The sequence below is a fragment of the Neovison vison genome, chromosome 8 (assembly GCF_020171115.1).
Source record: "Neovison vison isolate M4711 chromosome 8, ASM_NN_V1, whole genome shotgun sequence".
NCBI lineage: Eukaryota > Metazoa > Chordata > Mammalia > Carnivora > Mustelidae > Neogale > Neogale vison.
Window position 1 is genome coordinate 139,699,896 of NC_058098.1, and position 21,302 is coordinate 139,721,197.

At 47.4% G+C, this 21,302-nt stretch overlaps 1 protein-coding gene across 1 annotated transcript; it reads right to left on the bottom strand.

Annotated features, from left to right (window-relative positions):
• Positions 1-2,129: 2,129 nt before the first annotated feature.
• On the bottom strand, positions 2,130-19,162 carry RSAD2 (radical S-adenosyl methionine domain containing 2). The gene is made up of 6 exons (XM_044262130.1): positions 18,149-19,162; positions 11,713-11,874; positions 8,886-9,115; positions 6,235-6,384; positions 5,424-5,456; positions 2,130-3,130 (listed from the first exon to the last, which is right to left on the bottom strand). Exons 1-6 carry the CDS (start codon positions 18,501-18,503, stop codon positions 2,966-2,968), a joined length of 1,095 nt encoding a protein of 364 aa, XP_044118065.1. The 5' UTR covers positions 18,504-19,162; the 3' UTR covers positions 2,130-2,965.
• Between the last annotated feature and the right edge of the window lie 2,140 nt (positions 19,163-21,302).

Sequence of the window (21,302 nt, forward strand, 5' to 3'; positions counted from 1 at the left end):
TTAAACCAATGTCTGACTTTCATGGGTTTCTTAAGGCAGAATTCTGTTCTTATTATTATGGTGTAAACTTACTTAAAAGCACCACAAAACCTTTGCACTCAACTCTTATGTTGAGATGCCTCAGATAAATTACCATTTGATACTTCCCTTTCTTTTTTCATTAATTATGATGATTTTTTTAAATTCCAGGTAACCAAAAGTGTTGTGTTAGTTCCTGCTGTACAATATAGTGACCCAACACCCCCACACTTCCATCCACCACCGAGCGCCCACCACGGTGAGTGCCCTCTGCTTGCTTTTTCAAAAAAAAAAAAAAAAAGTGTTCCACAAAACTGCAAACTCCTATTTAGAACTGAAAAAATAAAGCAAAATGTTAGGTAATCCAAATCTGAATTTTACCCTAATGCTATATGTCCATATTTCTCCCCTCTAAGAAAAAGAAAACTTTTAGGTATTTTAAACATCGCAAATCCTGACTGGGCACGAAACTGTGGAGCACTGGTGTCCAACTGATTGGAAAAATAGTTAAATATTTCTCAGGTGCCATTGTTTTATTTTTCTATGTTTTAGACTTCCCTTTGGGGAAGAGTTATACAATTCCCCGCATTTTGAATTTGAGTGAATTTGAGAGAAATTCATTCCAAATCAGAGGATGTGGGCTTCTGACCTAGATTTTGTTTCAAATAATGACAACTGAGGCCCCGCTGTCTTCCAGTCAATGTCTTCAGGGCTTCCACATCTGTGGTCTTTCTTTGCTGAACTTGCTCTTGCTGAATAATGTGAATATCAGCAAAGTGTGCTTATGTTACATTAAAGAAAAAACAAACAAAAAAAAAACTTTTATATTTATACAGATTATATTACGGTAATTCTAGCTTAGTAACTGTCAAAACCCACACAGGAAAAAAGCTTTCTAGTTCATTTTTCTCTTAAAACATAAAAGATAAAGTAAAATGGAAAAATACATGACAACCTATCCTGTTTTTAAAAAGGCTTTAAAATTAATGTAATTTAAAATTCATTAATTTTTAAAAATTAAATGAAATTTAAAATTAATTAATTAATTTTAAATTTTCATTTATATATTTATATATTTATTTTATCCATTTATGTTACCTTGTTTGAGATGAGACACAAAAAGTTTCAGTTGAATTATAGTTTTAAAATTAATTAATTTTAAATTAAATTACATTAATTTTAAAATTTCATTTATATATTTATTTATTTATTTTACCCATTTATGTTACCTTGTTTGAGATGAGACACAAAAATATTTCAGTTGAATTATAGTGACTTAAAATATGAAGTAGAAATATATTTTCTGGCAAACAAAAAAAAAAATTTACAAAAACCAAACTTTCAAAACCACCAAGTCTGGAAAGTGGATGAAGTGGGACTGTGTGTCCCTGCTTTATGGACTCAGGCAACATTTACTGCCACCTAGTGACCCATACTGGTATGGCAGGTATATTGAAACTTTTCATGCTTGGGCAAAAAAATTTTCCATGATTTTGCTTTTCTGAAACAATGATAGGAAATTGTTGTTTTCCAGGCAATGAGATACTGTCTAAATTACATAAACAAACTGCATTGATATTTCCACAAGGAGGCAACTTTGTTCCCTGACCCAGTTTAGGTGACATTTCTCAAAGAAATTGAAAAAGGAAGGCACTTCTCCTATTGACTGAAATTATGTCCTTATTTCAAGTGATTCAGAGTTAGTTCAGACCTATTATATTGTGCCCTGGCTTCATTAACATAAAATCTAGGTACATTCTAGACGCTTCCATATGTGCCTTCCTACATCCCAGTCCAGTGCTTTTCCTAACACAACAGGTCGATCTAGTAAGATGTCCTTCCTCCCTCCCTCCTTCCCTCCCTCCCTCCCTCCCTCCCTCCCTCCCTTCCTTCCTTTCTTTCTTTTTCCTTCTTCTTTTTCTTTTTTTTTTTTAGATTTTTTTAAAAAAATCACTAGAGAGGGAGAGAAAGGGAGGAAGACAGAGAAACAGAGGGAGCACAAGCAGGGGGAGCAGTAGGCAGAGGGAGAAGCAGACGCCCCACTTAGCCAGAAGCCCGATGCAGGGCTCGATCCCAGGACCTGGAGGTCATGGCATGAGCTGAAGGCTTAACCATCTGAGCCATAAGGCTTCATTTCTCAGAGATGTGGGGACAACTGTCTATTCCAATGAACTCATTTGGCAGAACTCACTTGGCAGACTCAGGTGGCAGGAGTAACAGGTTCGTAAGGCAACCCAAACACGGACCCTGTGTCAGCTTTGTCACGAAGTGCACAGGGTTTGTTGCTTTTGCTGAGACTCTTGGAAAGGAAGGAGAGCAGCAGAGATGGCTCACATTCACAGAATAGTCAGCACGGGCCAGGGTCGTGCAGAGTACGGGGAGACCAACCATCTCCGTCGAGGTACTTACTGGAAACTGGTAAGGTGATCATTGCCTACTCTTTGAAACATCTGCTGACCATTTCTAGACCGCTGGGTAAAGAGTCCAAGACTTCAGCGGTAGAAAGGCAGAAAGGAAAGAGCATTACAACAAGCAGAACAGTTGGGAGAGAGATTTTGTACTGGCTCTAGGTGTGAAAATTGGCATCTTAGTATTTAGCAGAAAAACAAAAAACAAAAAACAACAACCTGGCTCTATGAAATGGAAGGACTGGAAACATAACATCAAAATTGGGGAACCAGGAGTCCCAGAAAACACTGCTCAAAAACTGAAATTTTAAATAAGCGAATTAACTAAAGTTAATGGCTTGGCATTATATGTGGGCTTTGATGGCCCAAGTGATTCGTGTGTTCAGGTACCACAGATAATCGGAGAGCCTGCGCAACAGAAAATCTGCTCTGGGGCCATTGCAAAACGCCGACCGGAAGTGCCACTCCTGGAAGTTGCCACACCTTGAGTCTGAGTGAGAGTCCCCACCGGTGGGTGGATGTTGGCTCCACGTCCAGCTCTACCAGTCCAGCTTCAGATCTGCCTTGCTCCACACATACTTCCCTCCTCGCTTCAGAAACATCTTTTCATCAAATCCACTGAATTTGATAGCTTCTTCTACACCAACATCCAGGATTGACTTGGAAGGGTCCTTCCGTCCATTCCTACAATTTAGGAAGCGCATCTGGAAAATTCAAAGACAGAAAGAAGATATTTTTGTATAATCGATTCCTTGAAACTCAATTCTGGGAATTAATTCAGAATGATTTTTGATAGTGCTGTCATTTCAACAAACATTCATTGAAGGCTGTGGGCCAGATACCATGTGAGGATGCTGACCTCCTTGAAGACCCTTTCTCTGCCCGAGTAGCTCACTTTAACTAACAAAAACACATCGGACCAATTAAGTGCACGATCAACCGAATTTCACGTGTGCCACAGCTGGTGCATGTGCCTCCAGGCGGGAGGGTGATGTTCCGAAATCGTAGTCTGGAGAGAACAGTGTTACAGAAGCACAGACGCATGAAACAGGATGGTGTCTTCAGGAAACTGCAGGTAGATGATGTTGCTGGAGTGGAAATGGTTTATAAATATGTGGCATCACAGGAATAAAAATCTCTTTTGAGAAAAGGAGAAAGAGGGATAAGAAAGGAAGTACAAAGGCAGGTATGAGGCCAAGAAGTGTCGAAGACGCCTACTGAAGGGTCGCACTTTTCCTCCTACGTTCAACACCTTACAGGCAAGAATGAGGTCTTCACAGGTCTTCCGACCCACCCTGTCAGTAAGCATCTTGTAGGAATACCTTGAATATTCTTAAATTACCAAAAGCAACTTTTGGTTCACTATTTGTGGCAACTATGTGGAGAGCCGAGAGTTTGTTGAAGAGCGAGTTTGGTCAAAACAGCCAGTCATGCCGCTCCAAAAATAAACACTGGGGTGCCGGGGTGGCTCAGTCAACGAAGCGTCCAGCTCCTGACCTCAGTTCGGGTCACCCTCTCAGGGTCGTGAGATGAAGCTCCACCTTGGGTCCTACACTCAACGTGGCGCCCAAGATTCTCTCTCTCCCCCTTCCTCGGCCCCTTCCCGTCCGTCCCCCTCCTTGCATGTGTGCTTTCTAAAAATAAAATTTAAAAGACAAAAATAAAAATAAATTGTTTGACCTTTCCTCTCTACCTCAAACCCACACGCAGAGAACGTTTGCGTCATTACCTTTCGCCTTACGCCCCATGAAGAATGCTCATATTGAGAAACAACGAAACGGTTATGAAGCGTCATTGATTAATTTGAAAACACTGAAATACCAAAAGTCAAAACAAGTATTTCTCAAAACACCAAACTTCATGTATACACTGAATCATTTTTCTGTTAGAGCCCATTTCTTTCTTTCTTTTGTAAAATAAATAAATAAATATATAAAAATTAAAAAAATATTTTTATTATTTTTTAAAATTTATTTATTTATTTGAGAGAGAGACACAGGAGCTGGGAGGTGGGCAGGGGGGCAGGGTGAGGGAGAAGCAGGCTCCCCGCTGAGCAAGAAGCCCGACATGGGGTCCGATCTTAGGACCCCCAGATCATGACCTAAGCCAAAGGCAGGCCCTTAACCACTCAGTCACCCAGGTGCCCTGGGCTTATTTCTTAGAAACATCTTTGAATGGACTTGTTTATCCTATCCTAGAACAACTGGCAATAGTTTATGAGTCTGGCCCTTCCCCCGAAAAAAAGACAAAGGAAAGAAAAAATGATTTGTCTTTAAAATTTGAGATTTTCTTTTTTCTTTCTGAGGCAGAGGGTAGCAATATAATCAGGGGCTTTGGGAGAGGAGCTGTAATGGATTCTCACCTGGGCTAAGGCTCTTCTGTCAGGGACAAGGAGCATCAGAGGTGTGAAAGGTAATGGGAGGTGTGACAAGACCTTCCTCCAAAGTTCCCTGGGCTCCCACTGCCAGGAAACTCCCAGCCCGAGACTGTGTGACACAGGACTGTGCTTTCACAGTGTCCAGTTCAAGGTGACATCCAGGGACCCATCGCCTGGGGTTGGTGCAAATGCGGGGTCCTGCCCACGTGCGTAGCTCGGAACCCACCAGGGCAGGAGGGGCTCTGAACGGACGCCAATCAGTGACCACAAAACAGGAAGTGCCGGCTCAGAAGAAAAGTCGGGACCGGTCAGGCTCACGATAGCACAGCACTGACACGGCGGCTTAATTAATTTTTCATTTTAAAAATTACTTTTGGGACGCCTGGGTGGCGCAGTTGGTTGGACGACTGCCTCCGGCTCAGGGCGTGATCCTGGAGTCCCGGGATCGAGTCCCGCATCGGGCTCCCAGCTCCATGGGGAGTCTGCTTCGCTCTCTGACCTTCTCCTCGCTCATGCTCTCTCTCACACTCTCTCTCTCTCAAATAAATAAATAAAATCTTTAAAAAAAATTACTTTTATTTAAAAGTTTTCAAAGTTTATAATCCCTTACTAATACTTACATACTCATCCAGAATAAGGTAGGAATCCTTCATCTGTGAAAGAGAAACGGAACACAAATTTAGTTTCAACTGTAGTTCTCAGGGCGCGCACTCAACGGTCTGTCCCTCAGGGTCTGTATGTTTGTGCTCTACTCCTTCAGTGGCTTTGGGTGTGTCCCTTCCAAGGCAACCCATCGGCTGGTGCCCCCAGCCCCCCCACCAACATGCATCTCCAGGAACATCCATCTGTGTCTGTTCAGATTCTAGCAGAGGCCAGGCTTCTCTGGGTTTTCCACCCCAAGCTGGAAGCATCAAATGGCCTCCATTGACAGCCTGACAACCATCCCCAGGAGAATTTCCCCATGTCCTCAAGCTGTGGGAGAGCCCTGCTCTTCACTCGGTATTCCCAATGGCTGTTCCGACCCTACACTGAATGTCCCCCTTTATTCAATCTGTAAAGCTTTAATGCTATTCCCTGGGAGCTTCCCTGAAGAGGCTACTGTGACTTCATTCCCTGTAACTAGTTACACCTTCTCTAGGTATGTGGAAGGTGCACCTACCCTCCTATAGGAAGCTATCCCTGCTCGAGGCCGTGTCCTTGGAGCAGCTCCCATTGTGGGAATAGTGGGGGATACATGGTCAAGGATGGGGAGGGGGAAGGGCCACTGAAGCTCCTCCAGAGGTCCCACAGCAGGAGGGGAACGGCACCCCTCCCAGCCTGCTCTAGAACCCTCTACAGGACCAGTGTGTGAATCCCTCCGGGCTAGAGCTCCCTGTTTGGAATCAGTCTCAAGTTGTGGTGATGAACCAAGCCATGTTTGCGTCATACAACCTTCTGGTTGGACTCGGGCACCAGACAGGACACCTCTTTGTGGCGGTCTAAGAATCCTTCAAATTCGTCGTCGCTGATAACGAATTGTTGCGCTTCCCTCAGAGCTTCCTCTCCGGAATTCTCGCCCTCAATCAGGAGGCACTGGAACACCTGGAGGACAAGGATGGTGTCTGCTTTGCCAACAGGCTCCCACCGTTCGCACCCCAAACCCCATCCCCCAGACCCAGCGCCATCTCTTCTAAGCAAAGAAGACTCCACGGACTCAGGAACAGTCTAGAAAGACATTGCTCTGGGGCCTTCAAAGTCAGGAAGTACCAACTGTCTGAAAATATAAGTTTTCGGTGTATGCTTGATTTAGTCTGATACTCTGACTATTCAGACCACCAGATAACAGGTGTTCATTGCAGGGAATATGGACTGTACAAAAGCATCAGAAAATAAACAAATCATTTGTGATCCCCAAACCAAGAAATGATATTTTCAAAACGTTGTTTTTGCTGACTTCATTATATCCTTATTAAGGCCTCTCAACTACGGGGTTTATTTTTTAGTTACTAATATACAAGGACAGTTTCCAAAGGCATTAATAGTCTTCCAATATTCTTTTAAGTCAATAATTGTGTGTGTGTGTGTGTGTGTGTGTGTGTGAATGTATCATTCCCTCGCACGGAATACCATCATCTGAGAGCAAACAACTCTTCACCAGGGACCTGATCAAGGTGAAACAAGACGGTCACTGATGAAACACAGGGGCGCCCGCAGAGCCCGGGTCTGTGGGGTTTTCATGGGGGGGGGGAGAGTATACATAGTATTTAATTAATATTTTAGTCAGCTTAGATTTAACTGTAAAGTTCCCTAACATTGCCTTCTTTGCTTACTCTCTGTCCACCCCCTTCCTCTGTGCTCCCCGGTCCTCACAGACCCTCGTCCCACAGTAGTTTTACTATTTGCTTCCATGCCTGTCTTGCTCAGTAGGCTGGCTTCTAGGGAGGGGACCCCCCTCATTGCTGTCCCCACGGCACCCGAGCCCAGTCCAGGCAACGGGGTGAGGAGAGCGGCCTGCCAGGGAGGCCAGAGGAGGTGTCCGCACGGGTTGGAAGCTCACGCTGATTTGAACATCAGGCAGGGGAAGACACACGTGGGCTTCTTTCCTGGTGACTTTGGTTTTAGAATCCACAGCTCGAATGGAGCTTGAGAAGCAGAATGGGGGGAGGAGGGTGAGATCGGCTGAGCCAGGTTAGGAGGGGCCACTCTCTTGTCACTACGGCCAGCCTCCAGGTGACCACAAAGCCCTCTGTGGAGGAGTCCCAGGAGGTCTACTCCGGCCCGTGCATGGTCGGTGCTGGTGTACTGCTGATGGGCTGCAAGCCCAGGCCCTCGTGTGGAGGAGGCAGCCTGAGGGGCCACACACCTGACCCACGGACATCGATTGTCATCGATTTGCAGCCTGCAGACACCCTGATCTGAGCCGAAACCTGCTCTCCAAAGAGGCAGCAGCTAATCTGCTCCCTCTAGAAAACTCAGGGTTTTGAACAGGCAGTTCTGGAGTGGATCCGTGCGCGGGAGCCAAGGAGGAGGTCTAAGATCAAAGAAGAGAGCACTGAGGTAGGCCACAGGAGGTCCTGGCAAACCAACGTCAAGAGGAAAAACGTATATGCCTATGCAGAGACGCTGAAAAGAGAGTAATGAGGAAGAGAGCAAAAGAAGTGGGACGGGGTGGGGGGGGCGGGTTGTCAGGGAAAAGGAGAGTGATGGGCAGATGGTTCTAGAAGGAGCATCTAAAACCCAGAGTCTGCCTCAGGCCCTCACCCTTCCCCCTTCCTGGACCACAGCCTCTGTTCCTCCTACCGTCCCACCTCTAGCTCCTTCTGGGCAGGGGGGTGCAGGTCCAGGAAGTTGCTTTTGAAAGAGTTCCCCGAGTTGATGCTGAAGGACAGCCAGGGACAAGAATGACTGACTGCTATTTCTGAATCCTGCTCATCGTGGGCTGTAAACACGCCCTGAGTTTGAACTTTAGACTCTGTCATAGCGGACCAAAGGGTCAGTCCTAAAGCACGGATCTTGGCAAATACGCTTTGCCACAACCTGGGAATAGTGTTGCCTCAGTATCTTCAAATAATTCAAAGAAAAATGTATTAACAGAATTTATGAAGAACATTTATCCCTTGATGACTAAGCCGAGAGTTTTAAAAAGAAATCCAGTCTTAAGATATTTAATAGCTATGTCCAGGTTAGGTTTTCTATGGGCCTATTCTTCAGAACCTGTCCAAGCGCTGACTGTATCTATTCTTTTCTTTTTAAGATTTTAATTTTGAGTCATCTCCACACCCAACGTGGGACTTGAACTCACAACCCCAAGGTCAAGAATCTCGTGCTCCACTGACTGAGCCAGCCAGGTGCCCCCAACTATGTCTTTTGACCTTTACCCTCCCCATATCGCAGAAGGGAATCGGGTCCAGTGTTCAGAGGGGAGATTGGGGCAGAGGCTGTGGAGGCAGGTAAGAGAGCTGGAGGAAGGGCCAAGGACCTGGTTTCCCGGCCGGCTCGGTCGGAGCAGAGTTCTCTCTCACCCAGGCACTTTGGGTTTCAGTGTCAAAGTCTGTCCGGAACATTTTCTGAATTACCCTCCGCAAAAGGGACCCGGTACTTACCTTCCAGCGGACAGGATTCAAGGCTTTAATGGGCTCCCTCATATCCTCGTCCACGTTGAATCGATTAATGACAGAATTTATCTTGAAGGCCACTCTGTAATCTCGACACCACGCCCTCAGTTTCTGAAGATTTTCCACATGGTTCTTCTTTCCTTGACCACGGCCGATGAGGACATTGACTTGTTCATCGAAGCTGTCACAGGAGATGGCGAGGATGTCCAGATACTCACCTGAGGAGAAGTGAGCACCATTAAGCTTTTCTGTTCAAGGACAAACACTTTTAGACCATTTATCTCTCTTTAGGATAAAACACATCTTGCTTGTATCTAAGTTCTAATGCTTAAAAAGACTTTTTTTCATGCCTACAACACTCACAGAAATGTCAACGATACTTGGTATTTGTTTAAATAATCTTGGAAAAATATGCGTATCATGACGTGACGGGGACGATCTGGAGGAGACGGCCCTTTGACCGTCCTAAAGCCACACTTGCATGTGTGCGAGCGTGTATGGGTATATTTAAATGAGGTCCTTCGTTAATTGCTACATCTGGATCATATCCCCTCTTCCTGCTCTCAGACTGTCTTGTAGGAGCCCTTGTCAAGAGAGAGTTAGTGCAGCAGATCTGTTCGCTGACTCCCTGTGAGTCTCTGGAAGGGCATGGAACGATGATGGAGGGTTGGCCAGTCCCTGCATGTATGGCCCCAGAATGCTCTCCGTGTCTCCCGTTGATGATGCGTCTATGTCTGAGCAATGGGGCACGTTAAGTCAGCTGGTCAAGAGTCGCTGGGATCGTTGCCCAAGATTCGCGATGTAGCTGGGTTTGTAGCTAGGCCTACATGAAGGTCTCAGGCCCTAAGACTCACGTGAACATTCCTCGGCAACAACGTTCCAGACGTGTCCCTGTAGCTCACCGCGTGAGAGAAAACACATCTTCCACATCCTAGAAGGGAAGGACTCAGAAGCCCGTGGCTCTGGCCCCCGTGATGCCCATCCCTGCTGTTTCCGCACCGCAGCCTTTGCCCTGATGAACCTCAGCCCTGCGTCTACTGGCTGCGGAGTCTTGTGAGCGACCCAGAGAACTGTCCACCTTAGAGACGTGGCGGTTTCTCCAAAATGGCTCTCTCGCGGACCCCACGGTCACACGCAAACATTGCCGTCGTCCTCGCTCATGGCGTCCGACAATATTCCAAATTATTTGCAGATATCTCATTGGGAGATTTAACATGGGATGCAGGTTTCTGAATCTGGCAACACCAACCCTTCGTTCGCACAGAGGACAGACGTCCACGGAAGCTCAGGGCTCACGGGCCGCCCGTCCGCCCGCCAGGACAGAGCTGGCGCTTCCCCTGCTTCACGGCCTCCCACTTGCTTGTGGTCTCCCTACGACTGAGGCGGGTTTTTCTCCTGCAGCTCCACAGTCACTCCCTCCCACGGCGTCTCCCACAGCAGCATCTGCGTCTGGCCCTGGACGCTGTGATCCTTCGTGCCACACGGGCACGGCAGCCAGTGCTGGAGGGAGAGCGTGGCTCGAGGACAGCGCCAGCCAGCCCGGCCGATTCTCCCCGCTCGCCCCGTTCCCTGAGCCCCCCTTCCCTCTCCGAATCCGGCGCCCAGCGTTTATTTGGAAACTTCTGACCCCATTTCACGCAGTGACTCCCTTCACCGTCATGTGGGTTCTCGCAGGTCGTCTTCCCTGATCCACTTTCCCCAGAGACTTTCGCGTTTGTCCTCCTGCCTCCCCCTCATGAGACCGGCCGCCCTGCCCGCACCCACTCACCCCTCCCCACACGCATCTCCGCCGGCTCTGCAGGGGTGTGTGGTCAGGGGCTTCCCGGGAGCGGCCTCAACAGAGGGTAAAGGCGACCGCTCTCGCAGGGATGTCCAGGCTCCAACAGCTCATACAAAGTGAGGACAGAAAACTGTGCTCGGAGACGTTACGGCTGTCTACGGAAATGACAGTAGAAATAACAGCTAATACTGTCCACTGCTCCCTCCTCGTTCCGGGTGCTGCTCGACCCCTACGGAAACTCCCTGTAAGGTCTGAGGATCTGTGGTTCGCCATCCTGGCCGCAGAGCAGAGTCCCCGGGAGCCCCCCGGGTTGGTCTGTGACACGGCACGAGGTTCTGATATAATTAGTCTGAGCTTCAGTCCCCGCGCAGATATTTTACTTAACTTTCGTCAGCAGCCAAATATAGAGCCAAAGCTCGGAAATACAGTTTTGGTCCAGTTGCTTCATTCATGAGACTAAAGAAGTGAGGGTTCCTTCAATATTTAAAAATAAAATATCAAGGGCGCCTGGGTGGCTCAGTGGGTTAAGCCTCTGCTTTCGGCTCAGGTCATGATCCCAGGGTCCTGGGATCGAGCTCCACATCGGGCTCTCTGCTCTGCAGGGAACCTGCTTCCTCCTCTCTCTCTGCCTCTCTGCCTGCCTGTGATCTCTCTCTCTCTCTCTGTGTGTCAAATAAATAAATAAACTCTTTTTAAAAATAAATAAATAAAATATCAGTGGCAAGCAATGAGGTAGAGGTTGCTGAACTGTGTCAGTGCTCCCTGCTAGTGGCTACGCTAAAGCCATTGGCCTCAGCACCTGCTGAACTGGGATGCGGAACCTAGTTGCGCTGACGAACGTGCTGGTACCGGTCCTGCCGCACCTGTTCGTCAGGGAGTACAGGGCTCTAAGTGTACAGTCCCGCAGAAGCTTGCGGGCTTGCAGAGGGATTCGAGTTTGGTGTGTCCTCCCCCAGCGAGCCCGGCCTAAGGCCCAGGCTGCTTGGAACCACCGGTGATTGCGGCGGGGACCGCACGCGACGGCGGGAAGCTCACCGTAGTTCTGGAACCAGCGCTCGCGGATCAGGCTCCCGTTGCTCACGATGCTCACGCTGGGCAGCCGCAGCTCCTCTTTGCAGAACCTCACCAGCTTGCCCAGGTACTCGCCGCGCTCGTGAATAAAGGGCTCTCCGCCAGAGAAGTTTATCTTCTCCATGCCTGTGAGAGGCAGAACGTGAATCTTTCCGTCCCCCACCTCCATTGCACAAACACCCCTTGTCATTATTTTAATTACAGAAGGAATGTTTTCTCAAAGTAACAAAAAAATGAAATGAAAACCTCCCATTATCCCCAGCCCCACCCCCAATCTTGGCTCCCCATGCTCCCCACGGGGCCTGGCAGGGGGATCTGACCATATACATGACCCGGGGCCAATCCTTCCCCCTGCTTTGAAATAGATACGCTTTAGGGCACTGGGGTGGCTCAGGCTGCTAAGCTTCTGCCTTTGGCTCAGGTCATGATCTCAGGGTCTTTGCACCGGGCATCAGGCTCTCTGCTTCTCTCTTTACCCTTCCCCCTGCTCACGCTCGTGCTCTCTCAAATAATTAAGTAAATAAAATCTTTAAAAAATAAAAATTATGAAATAGATGTGCTTTAAAGTAGGGAATCAGTTACAGGGATGGAGAAGACAGCACAGGGATGTGCAGAAAACCCCCTCTGTCCCACCCAGAATGGTCTTGCTTGGAACTCTAGCCTGAGACAGCTCAATGCACCCAGCCCTGGTGACCCCCTCCCTCTCCCACATGCTGGGTGCCTCTTGGACTGGAATTCCTGCCCTTTCCTCTCTTAATGCACTCCCTTGTTTTGGAAAAGCCCTTAGCAGTTTCCTGAAAAAAAAATTGCACAATATGAATCAAGGTGAGATCTTACTTATATGTTTCAAAATTCATCTGTGATCACTGGTTTGGACAGGTATAGTATTCTGGGTGAAGTCATTTTGAGCTTGGAATGTTAAGGGCATGCTTTGCTCTCTTCTAGGTTTTAATATCACTGTTCAGAAGCCTGATAACACTTTGATTTATAACCTTTTAAAGTGCATAACTCTCCCTTCCAGAAGTTTTCTTTCCAGTGTCCCCAAATTTCAAGGTGAGGTACCTTAGCCAAATCTGTCTTTATTCATTGTTCTGGCCACTTGGCAGGTCCTTGTTAGAAAAATACCGCTTGTTCTGGTACGGCAAGTTTCTCATACCATGTGTTTGAGAGCTCCTACGCCTTCACCATTGTGCAAATCTCTCTGGAGGTCCTATCCAGGGTTTCCTGGCGCTCTGGCTGGTAACCACCTGCCCTTCCTGCTGTGTCTCCTGGATCCCATTTTCCCAAGATCTTATCTTTTAGACTTTCTATTAAAATTCTAATTTTAGAAATCCCAGTTTCCGTTCCCCAGACTTTCCCACATCTTATTTTCTTAGCAGCGCATCGCTCTTTCTTACATGTAAATTTTCTCTTCTCTCTCTGGGATTATCGTTTACAGATGTTTTGAAGTTTTCCTATATTCTCTTTGCTTATTTTGGTGTCTGCCTTTTTCTTCAGTGTTTCTATTTGTCCTTTCTTATTTGAGTGATGCTTCAGAGAGTGGAAGGGGAGTTCCTGTGATTGAGGAAGAAACCCCTCACTTGGAGGGTTCTGTTGCAGAGCGACAGAGAGAGAAACTGACTTCGTCCCTGGATTACGTCCCACATGCTGGGAGCCTTGGTCATGCCTCTGGGCCATTCTGTTCTGCTCCTGCTATGCCATAGCCCCTGGGTGTCTGCACCCTGGAATGTGGGCTCTCACACCCAGCAGACAGATTCTCACTCCCCCATCTTCACTATGGTGCTTTTCTTCTCCCTGCTTCTCCTGGGGTCGTTGAGCCCAGGCTCGGTGTCCAGATCCTTCTGAAAATATGCCTTCTGTCATGCGCAGGAGGAGGGGCTCTCCTTATGGTGGGGGCAGCAGGGGATCTGCCTCGGACCTCCTCTCTCGCTCCTGCCTCAATCCCTCCTTGATCAGTGCTGTCCTTCTGTGTGATCAGATGGTTCTCGTGTCTGAAATGTGCTGCATTCCACGGGGCAGGCTGGAGAACCCGGGCAGCCACCACCCTGTGCACACAGGCTGAAGATGTCCAAGTGCCATTCACCAGTTCCAACAACTGTGTTGATTTCTTTTTGCGTTTGTTCCCCTGCTTTCAGTGATGCTACTGGAATTTCAGTGGAGCGAAGGAAAGATTGGAGGGAATGTGGACATGAACTAGAAGGTCCAGAAGTTCATGAAATACAGACTTTATATGGTGACATTAACCTAGTGGAGTTCATTTTGAATTCAGTTCAGTTCAATTAGGTTGGCTGAGTGAGTCTTTCTTAGATGCCCGGTGCTAGGGGTCACATCAGAGTGGGCCATTTCCAGAATGAACTTGTAATCAGGAAGCAACTGCTTCTGCTAAGAGAAGTGTGAGATGCCCGCTCCGGTGGATGTTGAGGGTGTCGAAGGCACGGGCACCGGACAGCATGCTCAGATTAGAGACAGACACCAGGCGCCTCAGAGCATGGCAAGGAAGGATCCGGGCTGATGAGCCACAGAAACAGAAGCACATGTGAGGTCAAAGGGGGAAGCATGAGACTGGTAAGAAGTGCAAACAGATCTGGTCATAGGAATGAAATAATTAGAGACACCAGCCAGGCTGGCAGAGAGGGCTGGGGAACTTAGTAAGGGGCAAACAGCACATTATGCCGTAAAATTCCCTGAGAATGTTATTTGTTGAGATTCGTTCAATAAACTTTGTACCAGCTAAGTAACGAACACTGTGCGTGGAAATCTAAGCTGTGCAAATTCCCCATAGCGCAGCCTTTGGAATGCTGCCCCGACTCAGTCTCCAGGTCCCGGCTGAAGGGTGATCACCTCTTCTTGAGCAACACCCCAAGCTCCTGACCTATGAGGGTCTCTCAGGGCCATGGTCCTCTGCCCTCTGCGTCCCAGAGCCAGGTCTTGGACGGCCAGGACAGCCCCGGCACCCAGGGCTCGCTGAGATTATTCAGACTAGCCTGTGCTAAGCTGGCTTTGCCTCCCTATCAGTTCCTTCCTGTGAAAACCACACTGATGCGGTCACATATACAGTCCCCTCCTGCCCCGACCTGGGACTTCCTGTGAGGCGAGGGCTGTCCTGCCCCAGGAACGGTGAATAGCAAATTACACGACTCTTTCCAGTTTTTCTCTCTTGATCTGCATCTGGCCTCCCCAAACCTCACCCAAGGTAACATGCTTCAGGCAAGCATTTAATCCTGAAGCCCATTCAGCAAGGAAGAGATTATTATCCTGGTTTTTAGTTGCTGGCATCAAAGCTCAGGTAGGTTCAAAGGTTTATTCAAGATCATAAGGCTAGGGAAAGAATGGGAGCGAGGATGGGTATCCAAGCTCCACAGCCTCCGTCTCTATCAGGGGCACTGCCCTTCCGCCAGCCCTCCCAGCACAGCCCAGCTTTGTGGCAGACCAAATGCCATCTGCTATGGTTTTCAACACCGTCTTTCTCTCTCAGATGTGTCTATGACTGGACAGTGGAATATTGGAATATTGGAATCCAACACGCAGGGAGCCTGCCTGTGTGACAGTGACTACCGTTCGGTAGAAACATCATTATTCCCGACAGTGAAGTAGGTTCAGATTAACCAGAGGAGGTGAGACGGCGTATTGGCCAGCGGCCCTTGAAGAGTTTGAGGGGAAGATGTACACGGGATGAAAGGAACAGAAAGTTGAAGGAACAAGATGCAGGTGTGTAGTGCAGATCATAGACGAGCAACGACTACTTCACAATGAAGTCAGCCTACGAGGAGCAATCGCACCATAACACGCATGGATCACGGATGCTCACGGAGGCCAAATTCCGCTCCATCTTCTCCGTGTGTACGTGAGAGAAATAAAAAATATGTTGTAAAAGCACCTTCCACCCGAGTAGTACATTTTAAATATAATTTACATTTAGCTTTACATTCTTAATCATCACCAAAATAGATTTTCCTCTATTAACCAGAAATCTCACTTAGAGGTCATATGACCTATGTTATACCTTGATCATTTTAATTGACTTTGACTTTATTTACTTAAAACTGAGAAATCATTATATAAAAATATTAATTATAACCATAATAGTTTATACTCGCTTTAAAAAACCCTGAACATTCACTTATTTGTGCCATGTGGCAACTTTTTGAGGTTGGTATGGGCGTTATCCTTTTTTTTAAAGATTTTATTTACTTGAGATTGAAAGTTTGAGAGAGAGAGAGAGAGAGAGAGAGAGATTGAGAGCAGGAGCAGGGGGGCAGCAGGCAGAAGGAGGAGGAGAAGCAGGCTCCCCACTGAGCAGGGAGCCTGACGTCCAGCTCGATCCCAGGACTCTGGCCATCAGGACCCAAGTTGAAGGCAGACACTTAACCAACTGAGCCACTCAGGTGCCTGGTAGAGGCGTTATCTTGATTATCTACATTTTAAAGATTGTTAAACTGCTACTCAGAAAATGTAAATGTCTTCACAAGTCTTTTAAGTGTTAGGGCAAGAGCTCAAAGCCTGGCCTTGTAAGTCAAGAGTCTAGGTTCTTCCCATGACACTAGACCTCCCTTCCTTCATTCATTCATCTACTAATCCATCTCTTCAAAAACATTCATCAACCCCCTTTTATACTCTAGATATCCTGGTAGTATCCTGGCTCCTATGTATCCAAAGATATGTAGAATGCTCAAATTCAACCTTGGAACCCAAACTCTTTGGGGGATCCAAATATTAAAAACAAAACAGCAAAACAAAACATAATGGCATAACTTTTTTAAAAAAAAAACTACAATAGGGGCACCTGGGTGGCTCAGTTGGTTGAGCATCTGCCTTTGGCTCAAGGTCATGAACCCGGGGTCCTGGGATCGAGCTCCATGTGGGGTTCCCTGCTCTGTGGGAACCTGCTTCTTCCTCTACCCCTCCCCTGCTCATGCTTTCTCTCTCTCAAATAAATACATAAAATCTTTGTAAAAAAGTGTTATAATACATATTTGTAATGGGCACCAAGGAATCACAAATGAAGGAGAGGGCATTCCAGAAATCGAGGACAGCATGATCACAGCCTTGATTGATGCAGCTGTTGGGGGAGAAGGGGTATAATTCAATGTGCCTAGAGGCACTGGGGTGGAGAAACTTGATGTCCCAATGGGGACCGCAGAGACAATTATATGAATTGCAGCAATCCAGGTGAGAAATGGGGAGACCCTGAGCTGAAACCCACTGGGACCAGTGAGGCGGGTCTGTACTTGGATGAACAGCTGTGGATGATTGTTCAAACGTAATGGAGAACCAAATAAGTCAGATCCAAGGCAGTGCAATGGTGTAATTTCTTTATATAAAGTAAAAAAATCAGGCAAAAACTACTGTCTGTTAGAAGACAAACTCATGTTTACCTGGGCAGGGCAGTGGCTGGAAGGGAGATGCTTCTAGATGCTTTGATGTTCTCTCTCGACATCTTGGGCTGTTTACGTGGGTGTGGTCACCTTGTGAAACTCGCCTAGCTAAACCCTCAGGATGTGTGCAATTTTGTGCATACATGGTACACTTCCGTAAAAAAAGTTAAGCAAATTGAGAAAAAGTTGGCAAGGCTGCTAAGTTACTAGCTTGGCTGGAGCTCGAAGAAAGACAGGAAGAGAAGGTGAGAAGCGACAGTCTGGTGTGGAAGATGTTGCCAGGCTGAGCTCTCCCGAAGATGCCTTCACTGTACTGCTTTGGGGAAGTTCCTAGAGCAAAGTCACTGCCATATTTGTATTGTAAATAGCTTCTTTCAAGTTTCATGTTAGGAACACTTACATGATTCAAAGTAAAAAACTCAAACATGGTAATTCTTTTATTTTTCTTAAGATGTATTTATGTATTTTAGACAGAGAGCGAGTGAGAGAATCTCAAGCAGAACCGCCCCCGCCCCCCGCCCCCGAGCATGGAGCCTGACGCGGGGCTCCATCTCACAACCCTGAGATCATGGCCTGAGCAGAAACCAAGAGTCAGGTGCTTAACCGACTGAGCGACCCAGGCGCCCTTCAAATGTTACAGTTCTTAAGTCAAAGTTTGTGTCTTTGTTTTCAACTTTCCTCTTTCACTCTTTTTGGAAAGTTCCACTCAATCGGCACTTTGGACCAACTCAGAAAGTGACACAACTTCCCATCCTGTCCCTTGGCCCACGCTGGGAGCCCTGGGATCCTGGCAGGTGCACAGACTTCTGCTTACTCGGTGGCTCCAGGAGGGACGAGTTGGCATCTCTTACCGTCTGTGCCAGCCAACTCTGGTTCCGAAGGCCTAAGCCCCCACCCCAGTTCACCCTAATACTCCCTCGTAAGACGGGCTGGGGAGCATCTCAAATTCTGTGTGAGCTCTTGCACCTGTGCCTGCCCCCAGCCAGCGGCTGTGCCCTGATTCCCTCCCAAGACTGGGGACTCACCGGCTTCCTGCAGCATCCGAAGCCCTCGCTTGGCCTCCGCCAGGGGCAGCACGAAGGACGTCTTGGCCGTGTGGAAGCAGAAGCCACACTTATAGTTGCACTGGCGGGTGAAGTGGTAGTTGACGCTGGTCGGGGTGGTGGGCGGGTCTGGGCCCTCCTCCTCCTCTCCTCTGCTCTCCTGCCGTTCTCCCTGGCCCCTCCGAGGTGGCAACCGGATGTTCTTGCCCCCTGCCAGCCAGAGTGCTGACCTGAGCCAGAAGAACCAGGGGACCACGCTGCCCCACAGAGAGCCCAGTGGCTTCCGGAGGGCACTCAGCAGCTTCCCAGCAAGAGCGAAGGGCGCGAGCATCCACATGGTGGCCAGGTGCCCCGGGGCTGCACGGAATCTGGGGATTCTGTTTATATGCACTGGGCCAGCCTGTCACATGGGCGGGAGGGACACACCTCTGACTGAGTCTCAGCTGAGCTCAAGTTTCAATTTTCCTGCTCATGAAACTGAAAGCTAGAACAGCGCCAAGACCCGTGGCTCAGGATCAAGGCCAGCAGCTGCCTCTCTCTGCCTCACCTTTCACCTATCTTCTGGGTCACCGGTGGCTTCTAATTGGATACAGACCAAGGCCTTCTGTCCGTCTCTATCTCGGTCCCGCAGAGAGCGGCAGCCTGGAGAGATACCGTCCCCACTTCGGATGCATTGCTCATGCATGATAACACACGTGGGGGCTCTGCCCCGGCGTCCTGCCCGAGCACCCCCGCCCCGCACTGACTGTTTGTTATGAAAGTCAAAGAATGCGAAGTATGACTGACCTGTGCAGGCTGAGGAGACCCCACACGCCTCGGGGCCCCTTTTGGATGACAGTCAGAAAAAGCACAGGCACATAACATGTATCCTTCACCTGCCTTTAGTTATTCATCGTCTGTGTTTTCATAGTGCCGAAATGTAGACATTTATGTTTTCCTGCATATTTATTTATGGTTTGTTTTTTAAAGATTTTATTTATTTATTTATTTATTTATTTATTTGACAGACAGAGATCACAAGTGGGCAGACAGGCAGGCAGATAGACGGTGGGGGGGGGAGCATACTCCCTGCTGAGCAGAGAGCCCTGTGTGGGGCTCTATCCCAGGACCCTGGGATCATGACCTGAGCTGAAGGCAGAGGCTTTAACCCACTGAGCCACCCAGGTGCCCCTATTTATGGTTTATTTTTAAATAATCTCTACACCCAGCATAAGGCTCAAACTCATGACCCCAAAATTAAGTCACTCCCTCCTCCGACTGAGTCAGCCAGGTTCCCCACTTCTATTTTATTTTTTAAAAATGATGGGAAGGGATGCCTGAGAGGGCTCAGTCAGTTAAGTGTCTGCTTTTGGCTCAGGTCATGATCCCAGGGTTCTGGGATCGAGTCCTGCATGGGGCTCCCTGCTTGGCGGGGAGTCTGCCTCTCTTTCTCCAACTGCCTCTCCCCCAGCTCATGCTCTCTCTCTTTCTCTCTCTCTCTCTCAAATAAATATAGAAAACCTTCAATAAAAAAAATAAAAGACCATGGGAAAATCAGATGCTTTTCTAAGATGGTTCTTAACTGTCAAGAGGTACAAGTGGCTTCTTCCTTATTTTTACAGTTTCTTAGAAAGGACTGTCAAATTTTGTGCTGAAACTTATTTTTCCTTGAGTTTTTTTTTTAATCAGAGCTGAGTTTGAGCAGGTACTTTCAGGTTTTCCTGAGACCTGTGGAAAGTTGCAACAGTCCTAGTGGGGAAGCTTCTGGCATCAGGAGCCCAGCTCACCACTTGCTAATGTGACTTTGGTAACTTATGTTATTTCCCTGGGTCTCCATTGCCTCGTCTGCAAATACTGGTGTCTCATGGGACTTAGTGTATGGAGACTGAAAATTCTAATGGATGGAGAATCACATAAATTGGGACATAGTCTAGCAGACTGTAAGTGTTCAGTTCGGGATAGCTATTGTTTTTCCAGTAGTGTTATGTTCTGAATGGAAACAAAGATGACTTTCATTTTACTTAGAAAGGAAACTGAAAGTAAATCCAGCAAAATAGCAAGCCAATGCGTAATGATTTCCAATTATGCACTGGTGGATAGAATCCAAGTGGAAATCATCTTAGCCAAAAGCATTGTGAAATATCCCTGTGATATGATTCAAGAAATGCCTTTTGTTTTTCTTTCTTGCTAGATCACATGAATGTGAAGAAACAAAACCAAGTCAGCTCACATCTTGAACTGAGTATCAGGTATGGCACAGAGGGGAGCTATGCAGGCTTTTCAAGCCAAACATTATAAGGTATGAATCCTAGTTCAGTCAGAAACGTTTAATTTTGGGTAAATTTCTTTATCTGCCTGGTCTGATGAACACATATGGGAAACATGGATATTAATATCCCACTCACACACGGCATTTTCAGGATTAAACGACATAACCCCATGTTAAGCCCCGAGAGAACTGCCAGCATAATAAGTGAGCAGTGGCTCGCGTACCGTCCAGCACTGTGGACCAGGCCCTGCTCTGAACTCTGCGTGCACTAACTTCTTCTATAACTGGGGAAACTCATGTCACAGAGCGAGTAAATGTTTGAACTTGGATTTAAACACCTGCCTCACTGCTCAATGACTGATCATTATTAGCACATTATTTTTTCGTAAAATAGAAATAAAATAAATAAGTCAAAGTCTTTTCCAGCAAAGAACTCACAGAAGTCATGGAACAGATGCTCTATTCCTTCACCTTGTCTTTCCCCTCCATTTAAGAGTGAGGCTCAGGACAGGGAGACTGTCTAACTCAAAGTCATGGCTTGCACAGGCCAGGGAGGGATTTCTTCTTCCAACTGCTCAGACAGGTGTAGGCTGGAGGACGTACAAGGCAGTCCCCCTTAGGCCTTCTACTCGGGAGTCGAAGTAGACATCTACTCGGGATGTCTCTAAAGACATCCAAATTGCAGCTGGAAACCAGCCAAATGTGATCATCATTTTTCTTTAGCCAGAGACTTTTTCCTCCAAACAACTGCACATCCTTAATGTACCCCATGCTCCCTGAGGCAGACCCTTTCCTGCAGGATGTCCCAGAAGCGGCTGCAACCCACTAGCAGTTGGTGGAATCCGTTCAGTTATTTGCAATCATCATAACATTTCTGTGCAAATCTCT

Excerpts from the sequence above, each read along its gene's own strand:
- RSAD2 (XM_044262130.1), bottom strand. The coding sequence starts at position 18,503 with ATGTGGATGCTCGCGCCCTTCGCTCTTGCTGGGAAGCTGCTGAGTGCC. Across the intron at positions 5,457-6,234 it reads TGCCCGAGTCCAACCAGAAG|ATGAAGGATTCCTACCTTAT; the intron begins GTTGTATGACGC and ends TCTCTTTCACAG. Across the intron at positions 3,131-5,423 it reads ACCTTATTCTGGATGAGTAT|ATGCGCTTCCTAAATTGTAG; the intron begins GTAAGTATTAGT and ends TGAATTTTCCAG.